General features: G+C 39.6%; 1 protein-coding gene and 1 long non-coding RNA gene across 8 annotated transcripts in view; one reads left to right on the top strand and one right to left on the bottom strand.

The window, feature by feature from the left end:
* NCOA7 (nuclear receptor coactivator 7) overlaps window positions 1-11048 on the top strand; it is a 153592-nt gene extending 142544 nt beyond the window's left edge. For all 7 annotated transcript variants that reach the window (XM_059941274.1, XM_059941275.1, XM_059941276.1 and 4 more), the window contains 5 exons: window positions 551-676; window positions 2712-2864; window positions 7928-8023; window positions 8463-8536; window positions 8915-11048. In XM_059941274.1, the coding sequence (XP_059797257.1) occupies window positions 551-676; window positions 2712-2864; window positions 7928-8023; window positions 8463-8536; window positions 8915-9050 (585 nt within the window). In that variant the 3' untranslated portion in view covers window positions 9051-11048. The remainder of the gene's footprint in view (window positions 1-550; window positions 677-2711; window positions 2865-7927; window positions 8024-8462; window positions 8537-8914) is intronic.
* LOC132375931 (uncharacterized) overlaps window positions 1-19626 on the bottom strand; it is an 85480-nt gene that overhangs the window by 62085 nt on the left and 3769 nt on the right. The window lies entirely within an intron of this gene.

Here is a 19626-nt window from a genome sequence, read left to right as displayed (position 1 = left end):
AGACTAAAGCTTTGTGTCTCTTTGTATTGTTGTTGCTTTCCGTAGATGTTATCATCCGCTATTTCTGTCAGGGTTGGTTGCTACGAACAGCCTTGAGAGAAAACATTAGGATTCCTGATTAAAGGACTATCCTTATCTTCCCAATTTCCCTATTTATAGAAGACTTGCTCATAGTATGATATCTGTTAGTCCCTTAACAATTCAAATTTAGAGGCAGGCTAATGGAGAATAATTTAGGGCATTTCAAGGGTATAAGTCGCTTGTGGAGTTATACATAATTCTTACTTGATGACTGAGCAATAGTAAAACTGGAAAACTTGTGACTTTAATTTGTACATATTAAGTGCTGTAGCTGTACTGTGTTAAATTCTCCATTTGCTCTGAAATTGACACTGTGATTAGCCATTTCCCCCAAAGTGCTGGCTCAACTTACGTCCTGCTGCTAAAACCCTACCTGTTACAGGCAATTGTGTACCTGAGGTCCTTTATAGCAGGTGAAGGAAAAGCAAAAATATCGTTTTTCTTGGTTTATTTGTCTTCTCCATTTCAGATCATCACCGTTGAGGAGGCAAAACGCAGGAAGAGCACGTGTAGCTACTACGAAGATGAGGAGGAGGCAGCCCTGCCGATCCTGCAGCCCCGCAGTGCGCTTCTGGAGAACATGCACGTCGAGCAGGTGGGTTCTTCCTGGGGACTTAGGATGGGTGTCTCCCCAACCTTAGAACACACTTCCCACCCCTGACATTTGCTCTTCTCACTTGGGGTGAAGTATGAGCCGAGTTTTAAAGGAAGAACACCAGCAGCCTAACCAGGGCCCTTCTCTGCTTCTGAAAGGCAGCATCTCTGCCACCTTCTTGGGAGTGCGAGGACTTGGCCAGACACCTACATCCATTCCCCAAACCTGAACAAAAAGCCATTTCTTGTCTTCAAAACAATTTTTAAAGTGTCCTACTATAGTCCTAATGTATTTTTTTTTTTTTGAATAAGAATCTGTATTAGGGGCTTCCCTGGTGGCGCAGTGGTTGAGAATCTGCCTGCTAATGCAGGGGACACGGGTTCGAGCCCTGGTCTGGGAAGATCCCACATGCCACGGAGCAACTGGGCCCGTGAGCCACAACTACTGAGCCTGCGCGTCTGGAGCCTGTGCCCCGCAACGGGAGGGGCCGCGATAGTGAAAGGCCCGCGCACCGCGATGAAGAGCGGCCTCCGCACCGCGATGAAGAGTGGCCCCCACTTGCCGCAACTAGAGAAAGCCCTCACACGAAAACTAAGAGACCCAACACAGCCATAAATAAATAAATAAATAAATAAATAAATAAATAAATAAAGTATTTAAAAAAAAAAAAAAAAGCTATAAGAATCTGTATTAGAAGACTCCCCAGGTGATTCTTCTTTATTTTTAAATAAATTTATTTATTTATTTATTTTTGGGTGTGTTGGGTCTTCGTTTCTGTGCGAGGGCTTTCTACAGTTACGGCAAGCGGGGGCCACTCTTCATTGCGGTGCGCAGGCCTCTCACTGTCACAGCCTCTCCCATTGCGGAGCACAGGCTCCAGACGTGCAGGCTCAGTAGTCGTGGCTCACGGGCCTAGTTGCTCTGCGGCGTGTGGGATCTTCCCAGACCAGGGCTCGAACCCATGTCCCCTGCATTGGCAGGCAGATTCTTAACCACTGCACCACCAGGGAAGCCCCGTCCTAATGTATTTTAAAAGGATCCAAATTTATCCTAATGATTATCGCAAAGTTCCGATGGTTTCAATTTATTGAGCTCAGTAAAAGTCATATAGCAAGTACACTTTACTTGCTTTATGAAAACCACCTACCACTAGGAGTAATTTTCCTTTTTCTGTACTTTTTTTTTGGTTTACTTTCTATTTTCTGAACATCTCTTACTTGAGTTTTTATGAAATACTATGTGCTTGTATTTGAACTTTAGTAAGGGACCTCTTGTACTTCCCCCATCAGTCAGCTTAGAAGCCTGAATTTCGGAGACCTTAAAGAATCATCAAGTTCAAGTCCCTAAATTTACAAATGCCATCTGTGAAGGCCCAGGAAAGCTAAGCGACTTGACCAAGCAGTTACAGGGATGGAGTTCATGCTGATTCTAGAACTATGTCAAGCATTCTTGAGGACTTCAACATTTTATATAGCCTCCTTTGTGTGTATTTTTGAAGAGATATGCATTATTGATATTTATGGCAGCCAAGTTTAAGTTAAATATTAATGTAAGTGAAAGATACAAGTGTAATGAGGACAGAGTACATCTGATTACTAGCATAAAACACCCGTGTCTTCTTGTTCTCACTTTGGTGGGAATTTACAGCTGTCAGTAGCAGCCTTTGAAGGTTTAGAAAGAACAATTCGAGAAACATGAACTGCTTGGTGAAAGTCAGGTTGAAGTGTAAACAAGAGAGCATGTGTCTAATTCATACCTCTTTATCAAGCTAGGTGCTATATCTTCAAATATATAGTGGCATAGTGACCCTTCAGGATCATCCCTGAGAGGGAATGCATGCTCTGGGGAGCATCCCTGCCAAGGGATGATTTTCCCTTCTTGGTTTATAGTGGCAAATATTTGCTAGAGTATAGGAGAGCAATATGGAAGTAGTGTAATTATCGAGTTTGAGCCACAGGCATCTGTTTTGTGCTACAAGTTCATGAGTGATTTGTAGGCAGACTGTGTATTTACATCCTCATCTTTGGATTCACAGCTGGCCCGACGCCTTCCAGCAAGGGTACAGGGGTATCCATGGAGACTCGTATACAGCACATTAGAGCATGGGACCAGCTTGAAAACTCTCTACCGGAAGTCAGCATCACTAGACAGTCCTGTCCTATTGGTCATCAAAGATATGGATAATCAGGTGAGGCTTGTTCCTCTTTTTTTTTTTTTTTTTTAAATTTATTATTTATTTATTATTTTTATTTTTGGCTGTGTTGGGTCTTCGTTTCTGTGTGAGGGCTTTCTCCAGTTGTGGCGAGTGGGGGCCGCTCTTCATCGCGGTGCGCGGGCCTCTCACTATCGCGGCCTCTCTTGTTGCGGAGCACAGGCTCCAGACGCTCAGGCTCAGTAGTTGTGGCTCACGGGCCCAGTTGCTCCGCGGCATGTGGGATCTTCCCAGACCAGGGCTCGAACCCGTGTCCCCTGCATTGGCAGGCAGATTCTCAACCACTGCGCCACCAGGGAAGCCCTGTTCCTCTTATAGAGGAAGATTTTTTTAATGAAGCTTTTCAAACCTACACAACAGTAGAGAGACTAATACAATGACCTCTCATCACTCAGATTCTACAGTTAGCAGGACTTTGCCACATACACTTCATTCTTTCCTTTATTGGCTTTTCTTCCCTGAAGTATTTTGAAGTAAATCCCAATTATTATGTCATTTCACCTCTACATACTTCAGAATGCATCTCTAAAAAAGAAAATGGAGCGCATCTCCAAATAGTCACATTCTAAGGAATTTTTTTCCTGTACTCATCATGGAGTAGGAAGCTATAATGATATTCTGTAACCTAAAACTGGAGAAGCTGGAAGAAAAGTCAAATCTAGATTTGGAGATAGTTGCAGAAAGAAGTTCCAGTGCCATACCAGAACTTCTTCCAGGTAGCTGAAGTAGTGCCCACCAACCTTGCCTGCATAGTTGCTGAGATGGAGAGCCAGTTAAGGCCATGGTGTGTTGTACCTGAAGGGCCCAGTTGTTATGAAACAGGAGAAAATGCTCTGGACCATTGCTTAGTGCACTTTCACCCACGTTGCTGTCGGTCTTGGAGGCACTGGTGAAACCTAGATATTACCCCCATCTCCCCTAGGCTAATAATTCTTCCCTCGGTCAGCCTGGAGTATGAGTGGAATCTGTCCAGGTTTCTTTCGTGTACCATCCAGGCAGACTTCTGCTTCACAAAAGGAAAGCATCTTTCAAGTCTGCTCTTTATTCATTTCAACTTGGTCTGTATTATAGCAAGAAGAAATTTCTTTACACTTTTAAGATGTAGGTGTCATTATTTTCTCTTCCTGGCATTTGGAAGCAGGGTTTACTTGACAACCATTTATTTATTCATCCATTCAGAAAATGTATAATGAGTGTCTGTTAGATGTGGGGCACTATTAAGCATTGGGGGGCTTGCTGAGAAGCCATATAATTGGGATCATTTTAGGGGAAATAGATTTTTGCTGTCATAATTTGTCTTGGGAAAAATTAGCAGAGAGAAGGGGGGTACTAAAGGCACTGTCTTTCTCAACTGTGATCTTTCCTGTAAGTAGGTTAAGAGTTGTGAGGAATAGTTTAGTTATTATCATTGTTAACTACTGTTATTTACTGATTGAGAACACTTTATTTAATCATAGTCCAAGCTGAATAGTAGGGAGAGTCAAGTTAAAAATTTAAATAATAATAACAAAGGTTTAAAATGGAATTACTTAGGGATTTAGTGAAATGTTTGCAAAGTTAGGTGCTACTTTTTAGATGAGATAGGGCTAGATGGTTTTAGACCACACACACGTACCTGCACCATAAGTATAGATTAGTTCTATTAATTTACCAAAAGATGACTTGTTGGGGAATGTGTTGGCCTCACAGAGCAGGTTTTGATGATGCACAGTATTACTCAGCTTCCTATCAGCAGATATGTAAAGGAGGCCTGCCTATACCTGAAGATTACACTGTTTGTCTAGAGGTATAATCTTACTGGATCTGGTGCCCTGGAGGCATCTGTGTTATTTGAAGGCACCTGGACACCAACTCTGCTTTCCCCACCCCATCTACCCCTAAGGCAAGGATGCTGCTTTGCTGTGTTTGGGAACATGATAGAACAACACCTGTAAATTTATCTGGAAATGAATTATATAAAATTCTAATATAAAAGCATTACACATGCAGAATGGCAGGCATGAGGAGTTCTACAGAATCAATCCCCAGTGAAACAACCAATACTGGTGGGAATTATAAAAACAACAATCACTTAAAGTCTCTGGAAATTGCCCTAAGGGCATACAGCAAGTGAAGAACCATTTATTTAAGAAAATCTAATGAAGCCCAGTAATAATAGTGAGATTCTGTGGCATTTGGAGGCACAGCCTGCTCCCTCCCCCAACCCCTGTTCAGACAGAAGCTTCCTTCTGGGCACGTGTGGACAAGATGAGGATCCCTCAGCCGCCAGCTCCCAGGCAAAGACTATGATATGCCTCCTCTAGGGGCAGGTCCCCAGCACGTCTTATCCCCTACCCAAGATCTCTGTTTCAGAGGCTAAATTTCAGGGCTCTCTTCCTATGACCAGCCCCTTCTCAGAGGACAGTTGCTCTACCTTCTGCGTGGCAGGCCGAGAATACAGGGGTCTCTACTGCCCTTGCTCCAGCACATAGGGCAGAAGTTCCATGTCAGATGAGCAGAGCCAAGACCAGTGGCTACTGCCCCTGCCCAGCACCCTGCTCATAAAACAGGATTGTACCTTTGAGAAAAGCAGGCCACTGTCCAGCCCCCAGCTCCAGGGGAAGAGGCGGACCATAAAACATATAGCTCAGAAGCTCTCCCCAAAGGAACTGACGTTATTTAGAGGAACATGGGGAAGGTCAAGCCAAGGGGCACTCTAGAGAACAATGAAAATTTTGGTGGTAAACAGCTAAGAGGAGGCTGATAGTTCCATGAAGGCAGCAAACTAAGCTGTAGACCATCTAGTTTACCAGAGAGAACCGGGGAAAGAGACAGCTAAGGAGAGCCTTCCTGGAGTCAGGATAAACTTCATAGACTGGCCACAGAAACTACCCCTGCAAAGGGGCCCAAATTTAATTGAATGAGACCGTGGAGTAATTTATACCACAAAGCATTGTGGAAAATAATAGAACGATCATCAGGTAATAGAGTCCGATCTATATTAACTTAATTCCAGTGAGATATAGAAATGTTACTCCTATATTGCTCTATTACATCTTTCCACTTTTTGTGGTAATTTTGTTATATTACGTTGATATATATTACAAACTCAACAATAAATTGTTACGTAGTTGTTTGTATAATTTTTATCTACTAAGAAAGCTGAGAGAAGAAAGGAGAGCAATTATACATTTATAGGTTTTGTCATATTAACCTTCCTTTTACCACTTTGGGCTATCTTCATTCATTCCCATGGATTCCTTTGTTCTGTTACTGTCAAACATGTTAAAATTTTCGATGGTATAGACCCAACAATACCATTATTCTACAATTTCTTCCTAAGTTAATAGAAAGAAATAAAATGGACATTTTCTTACATAACCATAATGCTATATACCTAAAAAATTAACAGTAATTTCTTAGTATCATCATATCTCCAGTGCTTAAACAGATTTCCATGATTGCTAAGAAAATTTGTTACTGTTTTTTCCTTGTTCTTAACAGCTCTAGGGACAGGTTTTGGTATGAAGAACATGGGTTAGAAAGAGTGTCTAGGGCTTCCCTGTTGGCGCAGTGGTTGAGAATCTGCCTGCCAATGCAGGAGACACGGGTTCGAGCCCTGGTCTGGGAAGATCCCACATGCCGCGGAGCGGCTGGGCCCGTGAGCCACAATTGCTGAGCCTGCGCGTCTGGAGCCTGTGCTCCGCAACAAGAGAGGCCGCGATAGTGAGAGGCCCACGCACCGCGATGAAGAGTGGCCCCCGCTTGCCGCAGCTAGAGAAAGCCCTCGCACAGAAACGAAGACCCAACACAGCCATGAATAAATAAATAAATAAATAAAATTTAAAAAAAAAAAAAAAAAAAGAAAGAGTGTCTAGACTTCTACTCTACCTAATTTTTAGTATTTCAAGGAGCTAGGAACTGAGTAGGAACTGAGTGTACTTGGTAAAGAAGAGATTCCATGATGATGATAATCCAATTTAAATTAGTTTGAAAACTTATAAGGCATTTTTCAGGTAGACTCCATTTAAAGCATTGTTTCTTGGGACTTCCCTGGTGGCGCAGTGGTTAAGACTCCATGCTCCCAATGCCAGGGGCCCGGGTTCGATCCCTGGTCAGGGAACTAAATCCCACATGCATGCCGCAACTAAGAGTTCGCATGCCAAAACTAAGGAGCCAGCGAGCTGCAACTAAGGAGCCCACATGCCGCAACTAAGACCTGGCACAAACAAATAAATAAATAAATGTTAAAAAAAAAAAAAGCATTGTTTCTCAAGTGGGATTTGGAGAAGATATATCAGAATCACCTAGGGACATTTCCAGAATATATATTCTTGCCAGTCCTCACTCCTGCACACACTGGTCAGGATCTGAGCAGAGAACAGGAAGCTGAAGCAGTGGACACGCGTGTTCTGAAAACACTCCTCCTTCCAACCCCAATAAGAAATAATAGAAAAATCATTGATTCAGATACATCTAAACCACCTTTAAAGCCCACAGTATTATGGAATTGTTACTTTTTTCTTAAAAGCCATTTTGAACTAAGATATATTGGATCAGTCATGTTAAGGATGCAGTTTTAATAAGTATGTTGAAAACTCATTTTTACGAATCAAAGGAAAGAAAAAATTATTTTCTCCAGGGAAATCTCTGGCCACCATTTTACTTATAAAACACATCAGAGATAGGCCTTCATTCTCTCAACCACTCATTTCTGTGTGCAAGATGCATCTTGTTATTTAATGTTTCCAGTATGTCCTCTGTATTCACTAAAAGAAATTTGTCTCTATAGTGGACTTCGGAAGTCTTTTAAAACTGGAGCAATTGTTGGCCTTTGACAGATAAGTTCTCTAAGCCACTTGGGTTCTAATGAGAACTGGGGACATTTTATTTGTTTGATGGTGGTCTTTTTTATTCAGGAACTCTGATTTAGTAATGATCTTTGCTGAAAGAGATATAATGAGATCTCAGAATAGGATTGTGCTAAAATATTTCAGAAAGTCTTTTTTTGGGGAGGTTTCTGGTTGAAAGTAGATAAGGTTTCTGTTTTCTTTTGACAGGTTTTTGGAGCATACGCAACTCATCCTTTCAAGTTCAGTGATCACTATTATGGCACAGGCGAAACTTTTCTCTACACGTTTAGCCCTAACTTCAAGGTACCTAGATGAAAGAAATACCCAACTTCCTGGTGTCACAATGTCAGGAGCGTCGGTGGGGTTGGAGGTGGGGGGCTGTGGTTGGAGCAGCAGCTGTCCCATCCTGTAACCTCCTCTGGCCTCACTCTAGCCTGGCCAGCACTTCATGACTGCAGCACAGAAACTGCTTAGATTCCCTCCCCAGGCCTTGGGAACTGCTCTTTTGCATGGTCTAAGGTCAGGGAGGGGTTGCAAGTCAGAGCCAACATGTGCCTGAGAGGTCTTTCCTACCTCATAACCCCTTTGGAGATCTCATCCTGGTGTGGGAGAGGTCTGGCAGTCAGCTTCCTCAGCCAATGGGTAGTGCCCTTGCACACACACAGGTACTATGCTGATACTCCCTCTTTGCGAATTCTCCAGATTGAAATATCTGTTCTCTGTCTTGTGTTTCTGCCCTAAGGTCTTTAAGTGGAGTGGAGAAAACTCATACTTTATCAATGGAGACATAAGTTCTTTGGAACTTGGTGGTGGAGGGTAAGGTTGTTGTTATTATTAATTACCACCTGACCTGAGTGAGTCTGTTTTGACCCAGGTAACTGAAACTTTGGTGTCAGGGGATTTTAGCTAGCCCATGTGCTTCGATTATTTAGGACAGTGTGGTCTAACACATGACACTAAGAATTGAAGATAAAATGACTTACTTATGTCTCTCAATGAGGGACTACTGCCACCCATCTTTTAGGAAAGATGGGTCATTTAAATGAAATAAAGGAAACGTACCTTTTGTTTTACAAGCAGTTTAGGGTTTTGTCTGTCTATAGCATAAAAGAAAGAAGTTGGGGCAAGGGAGGACAGAAAGTGTGCACATAAAATTGAAATGTTTTCACCATTTTGTTTTATTAACCTTTTCAGGGGACGATTTGGTTTATGGCTAGATGCTGATTTATACCATGGACGAAGCAACTCCTGCAGCACTTTTAATAATGATATTCTTTCCAAAAAGGAAGACTTCATAGTTCAAGATATCGAGGTATGGACATTTGAGTGAAATTCAGACTGCCTTAAAATACAACATTAAAAAGACTGGGTTCAATCAGGCCTGCGAAAGCTGGCTGGAAGACCAAGCCCCAGCCCAGACTGCCTCATCCCATCATAGTGCTTTCTTTCTGCCATCATCTCAGCGTGTGATCACATTGCAGAGAGATTCTGAAAGGTACATGTGGAAGGCAGACGATGAAGAAAGAAATCTGAAGTCCAGATTGTTGAAAGACTTTATACTCTCACTTCCTTCAGATCCATACAGTGAGGAATCAGAATATTTACAGATGTGAGTTGAATGCAATTTTTATTTTTGGTAACTGTGAAAAAGAAAATACTGTGGAAATATATACATTCCTTGTATATTTATCAATATAATTTTCATTACCAAAATGTACAGCATACTATTGTTTGCCATGGAAAAGTTTAGTCTCATTTAGAAAAATTCAAAGTGCGCAGCACTTAAAGGGAATATATGATTTTTAAAAACTGTTTTATTTATTATTTCTAGTATATTGTCTGAAATGTGTTGGCAGTTTTTTTCTTTTAATATGTCAAATCTTGAAATAAAGAAATGTACACATTTTGTGCTATGTTTTGGCAACAAACCCATTTGATTTATATAGTTTTATATTAAATTTTTTTTGCCCTGATTGTTTAGGGTGATATGTATATGTATGTGCTGCTTAATGTCCAAATATATATATGTATACACACATATATATACGCACATAATCCTGAATTTTTTAAAACTCAATACCAATGTTTATTGATTTGACTGTTGTAGGCCAGCTTTCCATTTAGTCATTCAAAAGGTACATTTTTAGTTATTTACTCAGAACATAATTGTGTAAAGAAGAATAAGCTATTTCTCTCAGTCATAAGTTGATATTTACAGAAATGTATACCTTTATGATCCTAGATTTAGAACAAACCCTGCTTTTGAAAAGAAAATGTTTTGCTTCTTATAAAATCACGTGTTAATAACAAAAATTGTATTTTTATTGGATTTTTTTGCATAATTTTCCCCAAGTTTTTGCATTAATGAACAGGCCTCTGTTTGAAATGAGACTGTTTTAATTTCTGTATATTTCATATCAAATGAAAAAAATGTCAAATTATCCCAATTGTCTTGATTTCTAGACTCTTTTGAGAAAAATCAATGCAAAGAAATGCATTCATACCAAAATTGGAATAAAAACTTGTTTTTTAATATCAACTCACTTTCACATCATAAAACACTTTTATTAAAGTTAATAATAAAGACTTGTTAAATTTTAACAAATATTATTGACTGTCAGACTTTTATGAAAGCCAAAGACTGCTAATGGAAAAAAATGTTAAATAATAGCCAAAGCTGAGAAAGTGGTCTGTCATAAGTTACATACCCCGTGATCTTTGAAGGAAAAATTAATAAAAAGTAGTGTTTATTTACCTGCATTTTAAAGAAGTAAACAGTTCTTAGAATGTTGGCCTTAAGCTGGCAGAATATTTCCTTTAGCTTATTCTCTTATTTTAGACTATTTATAAAAGAGAACAAACGAATTGCCAAGTGGCCTCCTGTCAGATCAACAGTTACTTTACTCCACCCACATTCCATGCAAGTTTAAATGAACGCTATAAAATCTTAAGTCTATAGCCTGGGTGTACTTTCACCCAAGTTCTCCTATTGAGAACTCTTGATTAACAACTTATTGGCAGTTTAACCTTAATCTGCTTGTTAAATGATGTGTTGGTATGAGATACCAGGAATGTCTCATGATGATCACGTTTACCATTTATGCCATTTGCAACCATATGCTATTAACGAAATGGTCATTTTGCATATAGTTCACTCCTACCTAGTTTAGTCCATGATATTATACTCGTGAGAGCATATCCAGATGCTGTGTTCTCTATTTAAAACAGTATTGTCCAATCAGAAATGTGTGGCCCTTTATTTATGGATATTGAATATATGTAATGCAGTGCTAGACCAATATTTTCAATAAAGGAATTTATGCATTCAGTGTGACTTCCTTTCCTGAGGATTCATTCAACAAGTATTTATTGCATGCTAGAGCTTTTACTTGCATGAGAGAATTGATGAAATATCCAAGACTAAATAAATAAGGTCCAGTGCTCGTGTTTTTATTGCTGCCTTGGAAATTCCCTCTTTGTTCCCGGTAGCCACTCTCCTATTCTTTCATCAGTTCATGAAAACTGCTCCTGTTACAGTTACTAGAGAAAACTCTTGGCTCTGTCTAGCAGTTTCTCTGTTCTTAATCCTAGCTGTTCTTTGAATAGTGACTTTCTTTTTAACATCTCTCTCTTGACCTACTTCCTAACTTCCATGAGAGACACCTTACCTTACCCTCTGATTTTCTTTGACATCCTGTCTCCTAGCCCCTAAAGATGAAGACCTCAAACAGTGTTCATTCCTTGCCAATTCCTCAGTTCATGAGTCTACATCAAGAGATGTGGACGGGAGGGGGCAACCAAATGTCTCACCAGACTCTGTTGAAAATGATTTAGATACAACCCCATGCTACAAGCCACCAGGAACACCCTGAACTAGTGTGAGAAGTATTATTGGCCTTCATTTGATTTCCCTTTCCTTAAATCCTTTTGAAGTTTTAGAGGCATATGAAACAGGACTAATAAAAGAAGTACTTGCCTTTTGAGGAAGGCAATAAGAATCTCTTAAACCAGAAAGGGAAGCTGAGATTCATGTTCTTCTTAGGATGCCTAACCTATTTTTACCAATATAATCAGATAAAGGTACGGAGGTCAGAAACCAAAGGAAGTTCCAGAAACTAAACAGCTGTACTGGCCCTTTGTGCAAGTATTAAAGGTACCTTTGACTACTTCCTTCTGCCCAATCAGGTCACACACTCCTCATTCAGGGTAAGCCCTAACCTCAGAGCATCGCATCCTCCTACCTCCTTGCCTATGACCATTATCCATAGTGATCTGCCAACAAAAGGTATCTTAACTGAAAAAATGACTTTACAATTCACACCAAAATCTAAAATCCTACTGCCTCCACCCTTCTACTTCAGATCTCTAGTGGTTCAGAATAAAAACCAGACAGAGACTCCATGGTATGGTCAAGCAAGCATCCAAATGGTGTTTTTTGATAGAATATCTTTGGAGACCTATTTATTTTCTAGATCAGTGCTGCTCAACAGAACATTCTACTCTGATAGAACTGTTCCATGAATGTGCGTTGTCCTTTACGGTCGCCACTAGCTTACCATACTGGTGTTGAACACTTGAAAAGTGACTTGGATGACTGGGGAGCTGAATTTTTTATTTTATTCACTTTTAACCTTATTAATTTTATTTAATCTTAAAGTTTTAAGTTTAGCCACATGTGGCCAGTGGCTGCCATGTTGAACAGCACAACTTGAGATCAAGATTTGGCACAGCCAAATCGTTATGTCATCAGCAATGAACTCAGACTGTTACTCCCTCACCACAGAGAACCTTTAGTTCTCAGTACTTTGATTTGTCCCTGCCATTATGGATCCTTACAAAACGTGGTACCACCTAAAGTAACATTGTATCTCACTGCTTAGGTCGTCAACTAATAAAGTGACCAGAGGGTTCAGTTCCCTGATCACACTGAAAACTTAGATCTCTATAGGATTACTGATCCTCGTCTTCAATGAAAAATAATGAAAAACCTCTCCCAGTGCCCAGGCCTTGTCTCAAATAAACATTTCCTGCCTTGGCCATCAGTATGTGTTTTGTTGCCATACTGGACATTCTACTGCCATGGCAGTCCTATAGGAGCCATACCCCTCACCAGGCACCCATCACAATCACAATGAGCCACAGGAAGGAAAAACAATTCATTCCTTACACAGAATTGTGCAACCAGTTTCAGAATCATCAAGGAATAATGAACTGCCCAAAATGCCTCAAACAATTCTAGTCAGTGACCAATCTTCCTTATTAAGCTTGCCAGCTGGGATGCCCAATGGCCACATGCACACCCAGAGAACCTGACTGCCTGTGGAGAAAGTTTTCAATATCAGCCTGTTAGAATGAAGGGCAATCAAAAGGCATAAGAAAAGAGACGATTAGATAATCTTGGTGTCCTATTTCCCTATCAACAAAAGCCCGTCATTTCATCAACCACTCCACTTCTAGGGTTACAAAAAGTAACCTTGATCTAGCTTAATATAACTCTGAGGTTACACTGAGGAATATGCTAAACAAGAAACACCTACAAGAAACATTCACATTCAACAAACTTGGATGATAAGGCATGTCTTCTCATGTCTCTGCAGCTAAAAAATCCTCCTTACCCTGACATATTTTGAAAACATGGGAATTCAGCCAATCAATTCAGCCTTTAATCCCCACAGCAGTCCATGGTTTAACCACAATCTCTACAGGCTGGTGGATCAGCCACATTTTACCTAACAGCTGACTGAGATCAGCCCTTTCATCTTTGAAGATTCCAATTAACAGTAAGAATATTTCTACAAAGATACGCTGTGTTGAGGTACTGTGTTGACCTTGAGAGCTGTTAAAAGGCCCCATTATTACTCCATACCCAGCAAGGCCTAGTCTTGTTCTCTTACAGCATTTGTTTCCCTCTTAGATTCTCCAAAGGGTCAGAAAAGTGGGTAGGTTTGACCTGGGGTGTCCCAAGGAGAGGTGGGGGGTATATGACATATGTCCCTCTCAGCAGATCACACAACCAGATCACCCAGGTAGAACTCAAAGCTTCTAAAGACTTCGAAAGGCAACAAAACATGGATTAAGGCATGGATTCTCTAGAGCCAGACAGTCTGGGTTTGAATCTCAGCTCTAGAGCTTACTAGCTATGTGACCTTGGTTAAGTAGTTTAACCTCTATGTGCCTCATTTTCCTGATCTCCATTATGGGGATAATAATAACCACCCCATGATTGTATCATGATTAGAGCACTTAAAATAGTGTCTGACGTAAAGTAGGCACTGCTAAGGGTTAGATAAATAAATTAGTGAAGAAATACTTCCCTTGAATGGAGGAATCAACTAACGATGTGAGAGTTGCAAAGGAAAGTTCATCTTCTAAGATAGCAACTTAGTTATGAAAACTACTTTCAGACATATTCAATGGTTCCCATTTGCTATTTAGAATTTTTAAACTGAGGTTTTGTTTCTTTCTTTAATTATAAAAGTAATACGTGTTCATGGTAAAGTTTTCAAACAGTACAGAGGGAATTCAGTAAAAGACAAACATTTCCTCCCCTATATGCCCAGAGGTAACAACCACAAAAGTTCCTTGTGTTTCCTTCTAGGGCATTTCTATGCATATATCCTTATTTATATCTTCTTCATATAAACAGAAGCATACTATGCACACTGTTCTTTAGTTGTCTTTCTGATTTAACAATATACTATGAACAGCATTTTTTATCGATATAGGTAGACTTACCTCATTATTCATTGCATGGATCTGTCATTGTTTAAACAGTTCTTCACTAATGGATTTTTTTTGGCTATTACAAATAATTCTTAGTGAACATCCTTGCATATAGAACTTTGTGCATTATGAATTTGTATATTTGTAAGATAACTTATAGCAGTGAGTCAGAGTATATGTACTTTTTATATTAAAAGATATTAATTACTCCTCCATAAAAGTTATACTAGTTTACACCAACTGTGTATGAGTATGCCAGTTAGTTGTTACCTCACACTCTCACTAATATTGGTTATACTGATCTCTTTTTAATCTTTGCTGAATGTTATCTTAAGTTTCATATTCTAATCATGAATGATGTTGAACATCTTCCCACACGTATTGGCCAGATTTGTGTCTTTTTTCCTGAATATTTTGTCCGAGTCCTTTATCCATTTTTCTATTGAGTTATTCGTCATCTTACTGATTTGTAAGATTTCTTTTGTATATTCACAAAATTAGCCCTTTGTCATAAACATAGATGACAAAATATAGCAAATATTTCGCTCAGTTTATATTTTTGAAATACATGCATTTTTAATACATGAGAAGTTAATTACAATTTCTTTGTAGTCATATTCATCATTCATTCCTGATAAAATTTCTGGACCACAATTTTTTAGATCAAGTCAAGTTTATTCAGCATGATTTTCCCTCTTTATTTAAACCTCTCCCAATAGAATATATTAACACATCCTCACTTTATCTAAAATGCATCCTCTTGTTTATTCTATGCTTAATTACACCATCCCCCATACTTCAGAACATTTAGAAGTAACCACCTCCAAGGTCAACTTCGCTTTGCACTGGCCTGTAATCATCCCATTAACACATGTCAACATCTTCAGGAAAGGTCTTGGGACAAGATCTGAATATCCATCTAAAGTACCATCCTCCAGTGAGTTAGCTAGAGCTGAGCAAGATTGATGGACGACTTCTAAACCTCCAAACCCTGCAACAACGCCTTGCTGAGAAACAAATGATGTATTAACAATAATAATATGAAGAGGAGAATGAGGAAGACAGGTAACATTTATTTATCATGACTTTCACCCTCCTTTTTATATGAATTTATCATATTTGATCCTCAAATTGAATATAGTGTAATTATTATCTCTGTGTTAGAGATGAGTAAACTGATTCTTCAGGAGGTTAGGTAACTTGCCTGAAGTCACAGGGTTCATGAGGGTTAAAGCCAGGATATGTATAGTTATGACTGACCCCAGAGCTGAGCTCTTAACCACAACAGTATGCTGACCATTGTGTAGTCTCTACATCTCCACCACAAGGTTACCCACACTCTGCTTAACCACCTCAGGCACCAAGATCCATAGTTTTCCACTCTGGAAAGACAGCTCTTTAATGGCTGGGAGGTCCTCTGTGGCTAATGACGTCTTATGCACCCCTATAGCCCCAGTGCTTGGCAGGGTGCACGGCACCTAGGAGGCATTTGATAAATGTTTGTCACTGAGCAAAGTGCATAACTAAAGGAAATGAACCCCAGAGAATTTGAATTTGAATTTGCCCAGCATTGCACAGCTAAGCAGAAGAACCTGGGAATAAAACAAAGGTTCTGGATTCCTGGCTCTCCTCCCCTCCCTGCTATATAGTGCTTAGTCACAAGTTTACAAGCATTATTCTTAAGACTGTGAGTCAGGAAGAAATGATTCTTCCTCTAGCTGTTCAAATTCTGTCCTTTGGGTCTTAGGGGTATTAAGTAAAGACTGAGGAAGAGATTTCTGGGGGGTAGGGTGGTGGTGGTGGTGTGTGTGGATGCTTCCTGGGAAACGAATTCCTTAATTTTCAGATCTCTTGGTTACTGGCATTCTGAAAAGTGTAGACTGAAGGGAAGTTCCAGGCCTCAGGGCTAATTTAGGGCATTGAAAGTGAGTCACATTCTGTTTCCACATGTGAAATCTAGAAAACAGTTCAGAAGACCATTTTAGGAATATCAAACTATCCAGTGAGCTTGCACTTTTGTGATAAGGTTGAAAGAGTGCAAAGGCATATGATAAACTGGATTCTCCAGTTCTAACTCATTGTGTTGATTTTGGAAGAAAGATTAAATCAGGCAGATAAATCAAGGACATTTTATGTGGAGCATTTTTCATAAAATAATAATCTAGGCAAGTGTGTGGTACTGTGTAAGCATGAAGTAAATGTCAGCTAGATCCTGGAACCTCCACTTATCAGCAAGTTATCAATACTTAAACTCTCTGTGCCTCAGGTTCCTCATCTGTAAAATGAAAGCAATACTACCTTCCTCAAAGAGATGTTAGGAGAATTAAATGGATTAATAGATGTAAAATGTCATTATACTATTCAATATATACATTTACTTGTTAGAGATGTGCTTTTTTCTTTTCCCTTCAACACTGTTTCTAAGATTTTTTCATGTTGTTATTGCTGCTATATTTCATTTGTGTGTGGGTTTAACATTCTTCTGTGTGAATGTACCAATATACCACTATTTAATCCATTCTCCTGTCAGTGCACAGAGTTGCTTGCAGTTTTGTCTGGCTCTAACCATTGTCCTGAGGCCCATGAGAAAGAGCTTCACTGGGATGGAACAGCTGGTCCATGGAGTATGTGAGTATTTGGCTTTACAAGATAACCCCTCAATGTTTCACAAAGTGATTGTACCATTTACATGCCTATTAGAATATTCTGTCCAACATCTGATATTGTTAGATTTCTTAGTTTTTGCCAATTTCAAGAATGTGCAATGTTATTTCATTGTAGTTCTAATTTGTATTTCCCTATTAATGAGGATGAGCATCTGTTAATGTATTTCTTAGCCATTTATGTTTTCTCCTTTGTGAGATGTCTTATTCACATCTTATGCCTATTTCTTCTAGTCTGTCTTCTGGGAAGCGGTCGCACAAAATCCTTGTTGTTACTACCTTAAGAATAACAGACATTAGTCAGTCTGTTAATCCCATTTACCTTTGATAAGGAGGACAAATAGATAACATGATGGTATCAGAGGTCCTCAGGCCCTACAAGGGTATTTTCTCAAGCATCTCCCTTAAGTGGGCAATATCTAGGGAGAGAGGTGAAAAAATATTTGATTTGTGTTTTGCTTTGCAGATTTAGGCATATATTGGCACTTATTAATTTGATTATGTGATTTTTTTTTTTTTTTAGAAGCAGCATCAAGCAGTTTATTTGTAATAATATTGGGTTGGCCAAAAAGTTCATTCGGGTTTTTCAAAACCCGAATGAACTTTTTGGCCAATCCAAATAGTAAATATTTATTGAGCGCTTATGCATCAGGTACTATCCTAAGCACTCTACATATCTTATCGCAATTAATCTTTACAATAACTTGTGACGGTCATGAGATAAGTACTCTATTATTATTTCCCAATTGAGGAAACGGAAGCCCTGAAAAATTAATGACTTACCTAAGGTGGAATCACTACTAAATGGTAGAAATTGAGGGAGTCTGACTCCCCAGCCCATGTCTTTAACCAATTAGATAACCATAGGCGATAGCAAGTTAGTGGCAGTACAGCAAAAATAGAGGGAGGGCATGGTGGGTGCCCAGAAGCAATTCTGGGAAATGATGGGCTTTTGGGGTTTATGCTGTGTAGGGAAGGAAGTGAAGGTAGGAATGCAACAGAAAGCATTGAAGAAAGATCAAGAACAGAAATTACTAAGAAGTCAGGAAGTTGCTAGGACAGGTGCTTTCAGAGGTGTGAAGAGTCATTAAAGCTTAGGTTTTCAGGGCATCTGGGTAAATGTCAAGTTAGGATTTTGCCACAGGAACGAGTTGTGTTAAAGAGGAATGGAGGCAAAGGGCACTGGAATCCCTTTGTGTGATTGAGAAGCTATGAGTCACGGACGCTGAGGTTGTCTGAGATAACGTGGGAGTCTGGCAGCATTTGTGGGCCAGGTCCTGAAGCTCTCTGTGAATCTGGGGGAGTGACCAAGAAGCTGGTGCACGACGTGATTATGCTTCGTGCTATAGCGTGACACTCGAAAGGGCGCAGAGGGTGGGGAGCTGCATACAGGTGGGAATGGGATCCCCTGGACTGGCAGTTAGAAGCCAGAGAATGCCAGCAGTGCTTCCAAAGCTCTCTCAGCATGCTGGAAGGTGGGGAGAAAAAGCAGTTTTTGTTTGTCAATGCTCAAGGGAAGTGATATCCTTGGGGGAATGCCAGGTTTCAGTTAAGGCAAGAAGGTGAAGGTATGGTTCTGTGAGGAAGTTGAGGATACAGATTAGGGTGCTTACAAAGAAACTGTGGCTTTTAAAGTGGAAAGAGATTCAAAGAGGTCAGAGATGGAAAAACGTTAGGGGAAAAAGAAGCATAAGACACTTTGGGTATCAGTTAAGAAAAATTAAAAAAATTTTTTAACAAGAAAAAGAATGAATGGTGAAGATGAGATTTATTGGCCTTGAGATTACGAAAAAATACAGGTGTGAATTTGACAAGAAAATTTACATTAACTTCAAGAGAATGGAGGTGGGCTGATTTACGTGGTAGCTGTTTTCTATTGATTTGAGGGAGAAAGGAAGTGCCTCTGGTCTGGTTCCACTAAAGGTCTGAATCCCTCTATCATCCACCAACTAAATGATCGTGAGTAGGCTGATTCATCTTCCTATGTCTCATTTTCTCCATTTCTACAATAGGGGTAATAAAATCTACTTCTCTGATTTGTCATGAGAATCATATTAATTTACATACATGAAAGTGCCTTAGAAAATTGCAAAATGCCAGACAAAGGTAAGGGAGTACTATTATGGTGTTAGTCACATCAAACTTTGTTTATGCTGAATTCTTTATCAGAAATGCAAAGTCTAAGTGTAATCTTATTTCTGATAAAAGTAGAAATTATTTTCAATGCTTTGAAGACATGGCTCTCAGGAAAGTATTATGAAAAAAAGCAGAAGTGTCTGCATTATATTCTGTAGGCAAGTAAACAAAATAACTTACCAGGGAAACAGCAGGAATGGGAAAGTTGCTATAAGGAGAGGGGATTTTTTTTTTCTTTTATCATTCTCTCCATTACAAATAATTTACACAGTTTCCACTTCAGAACAACAAATCAGGACTTCCCTTAAAGTCCTTCAGCAAAGCTCAAACAGTCACAAGTCGGGACTCTGGGCCACTTGCCAGTATTTGTTCAAAGAGAGCTCT

The sequence above is a fragment of the Balaenoptera ricei genome, chromosome 12 (assembly GCF_028023285.1).
Source record: "Balaenoptera ricei isolate mBalRic1 chromosome 12, mBalRic1.hap2, whole genome shotgun sequence".
Lineage (NCBI taxonomy): Eukaryota > Metazoa > Chordata > Mammalia > Artiodactyla > Balaenopteridae > Balaenoptera > Balaenoptera ricei.
The sequence above is the reverse complement of the archived record's forward strand: the minus strand, read 5'-3'. Positions and strand labels throughout refer to the sequence as shown.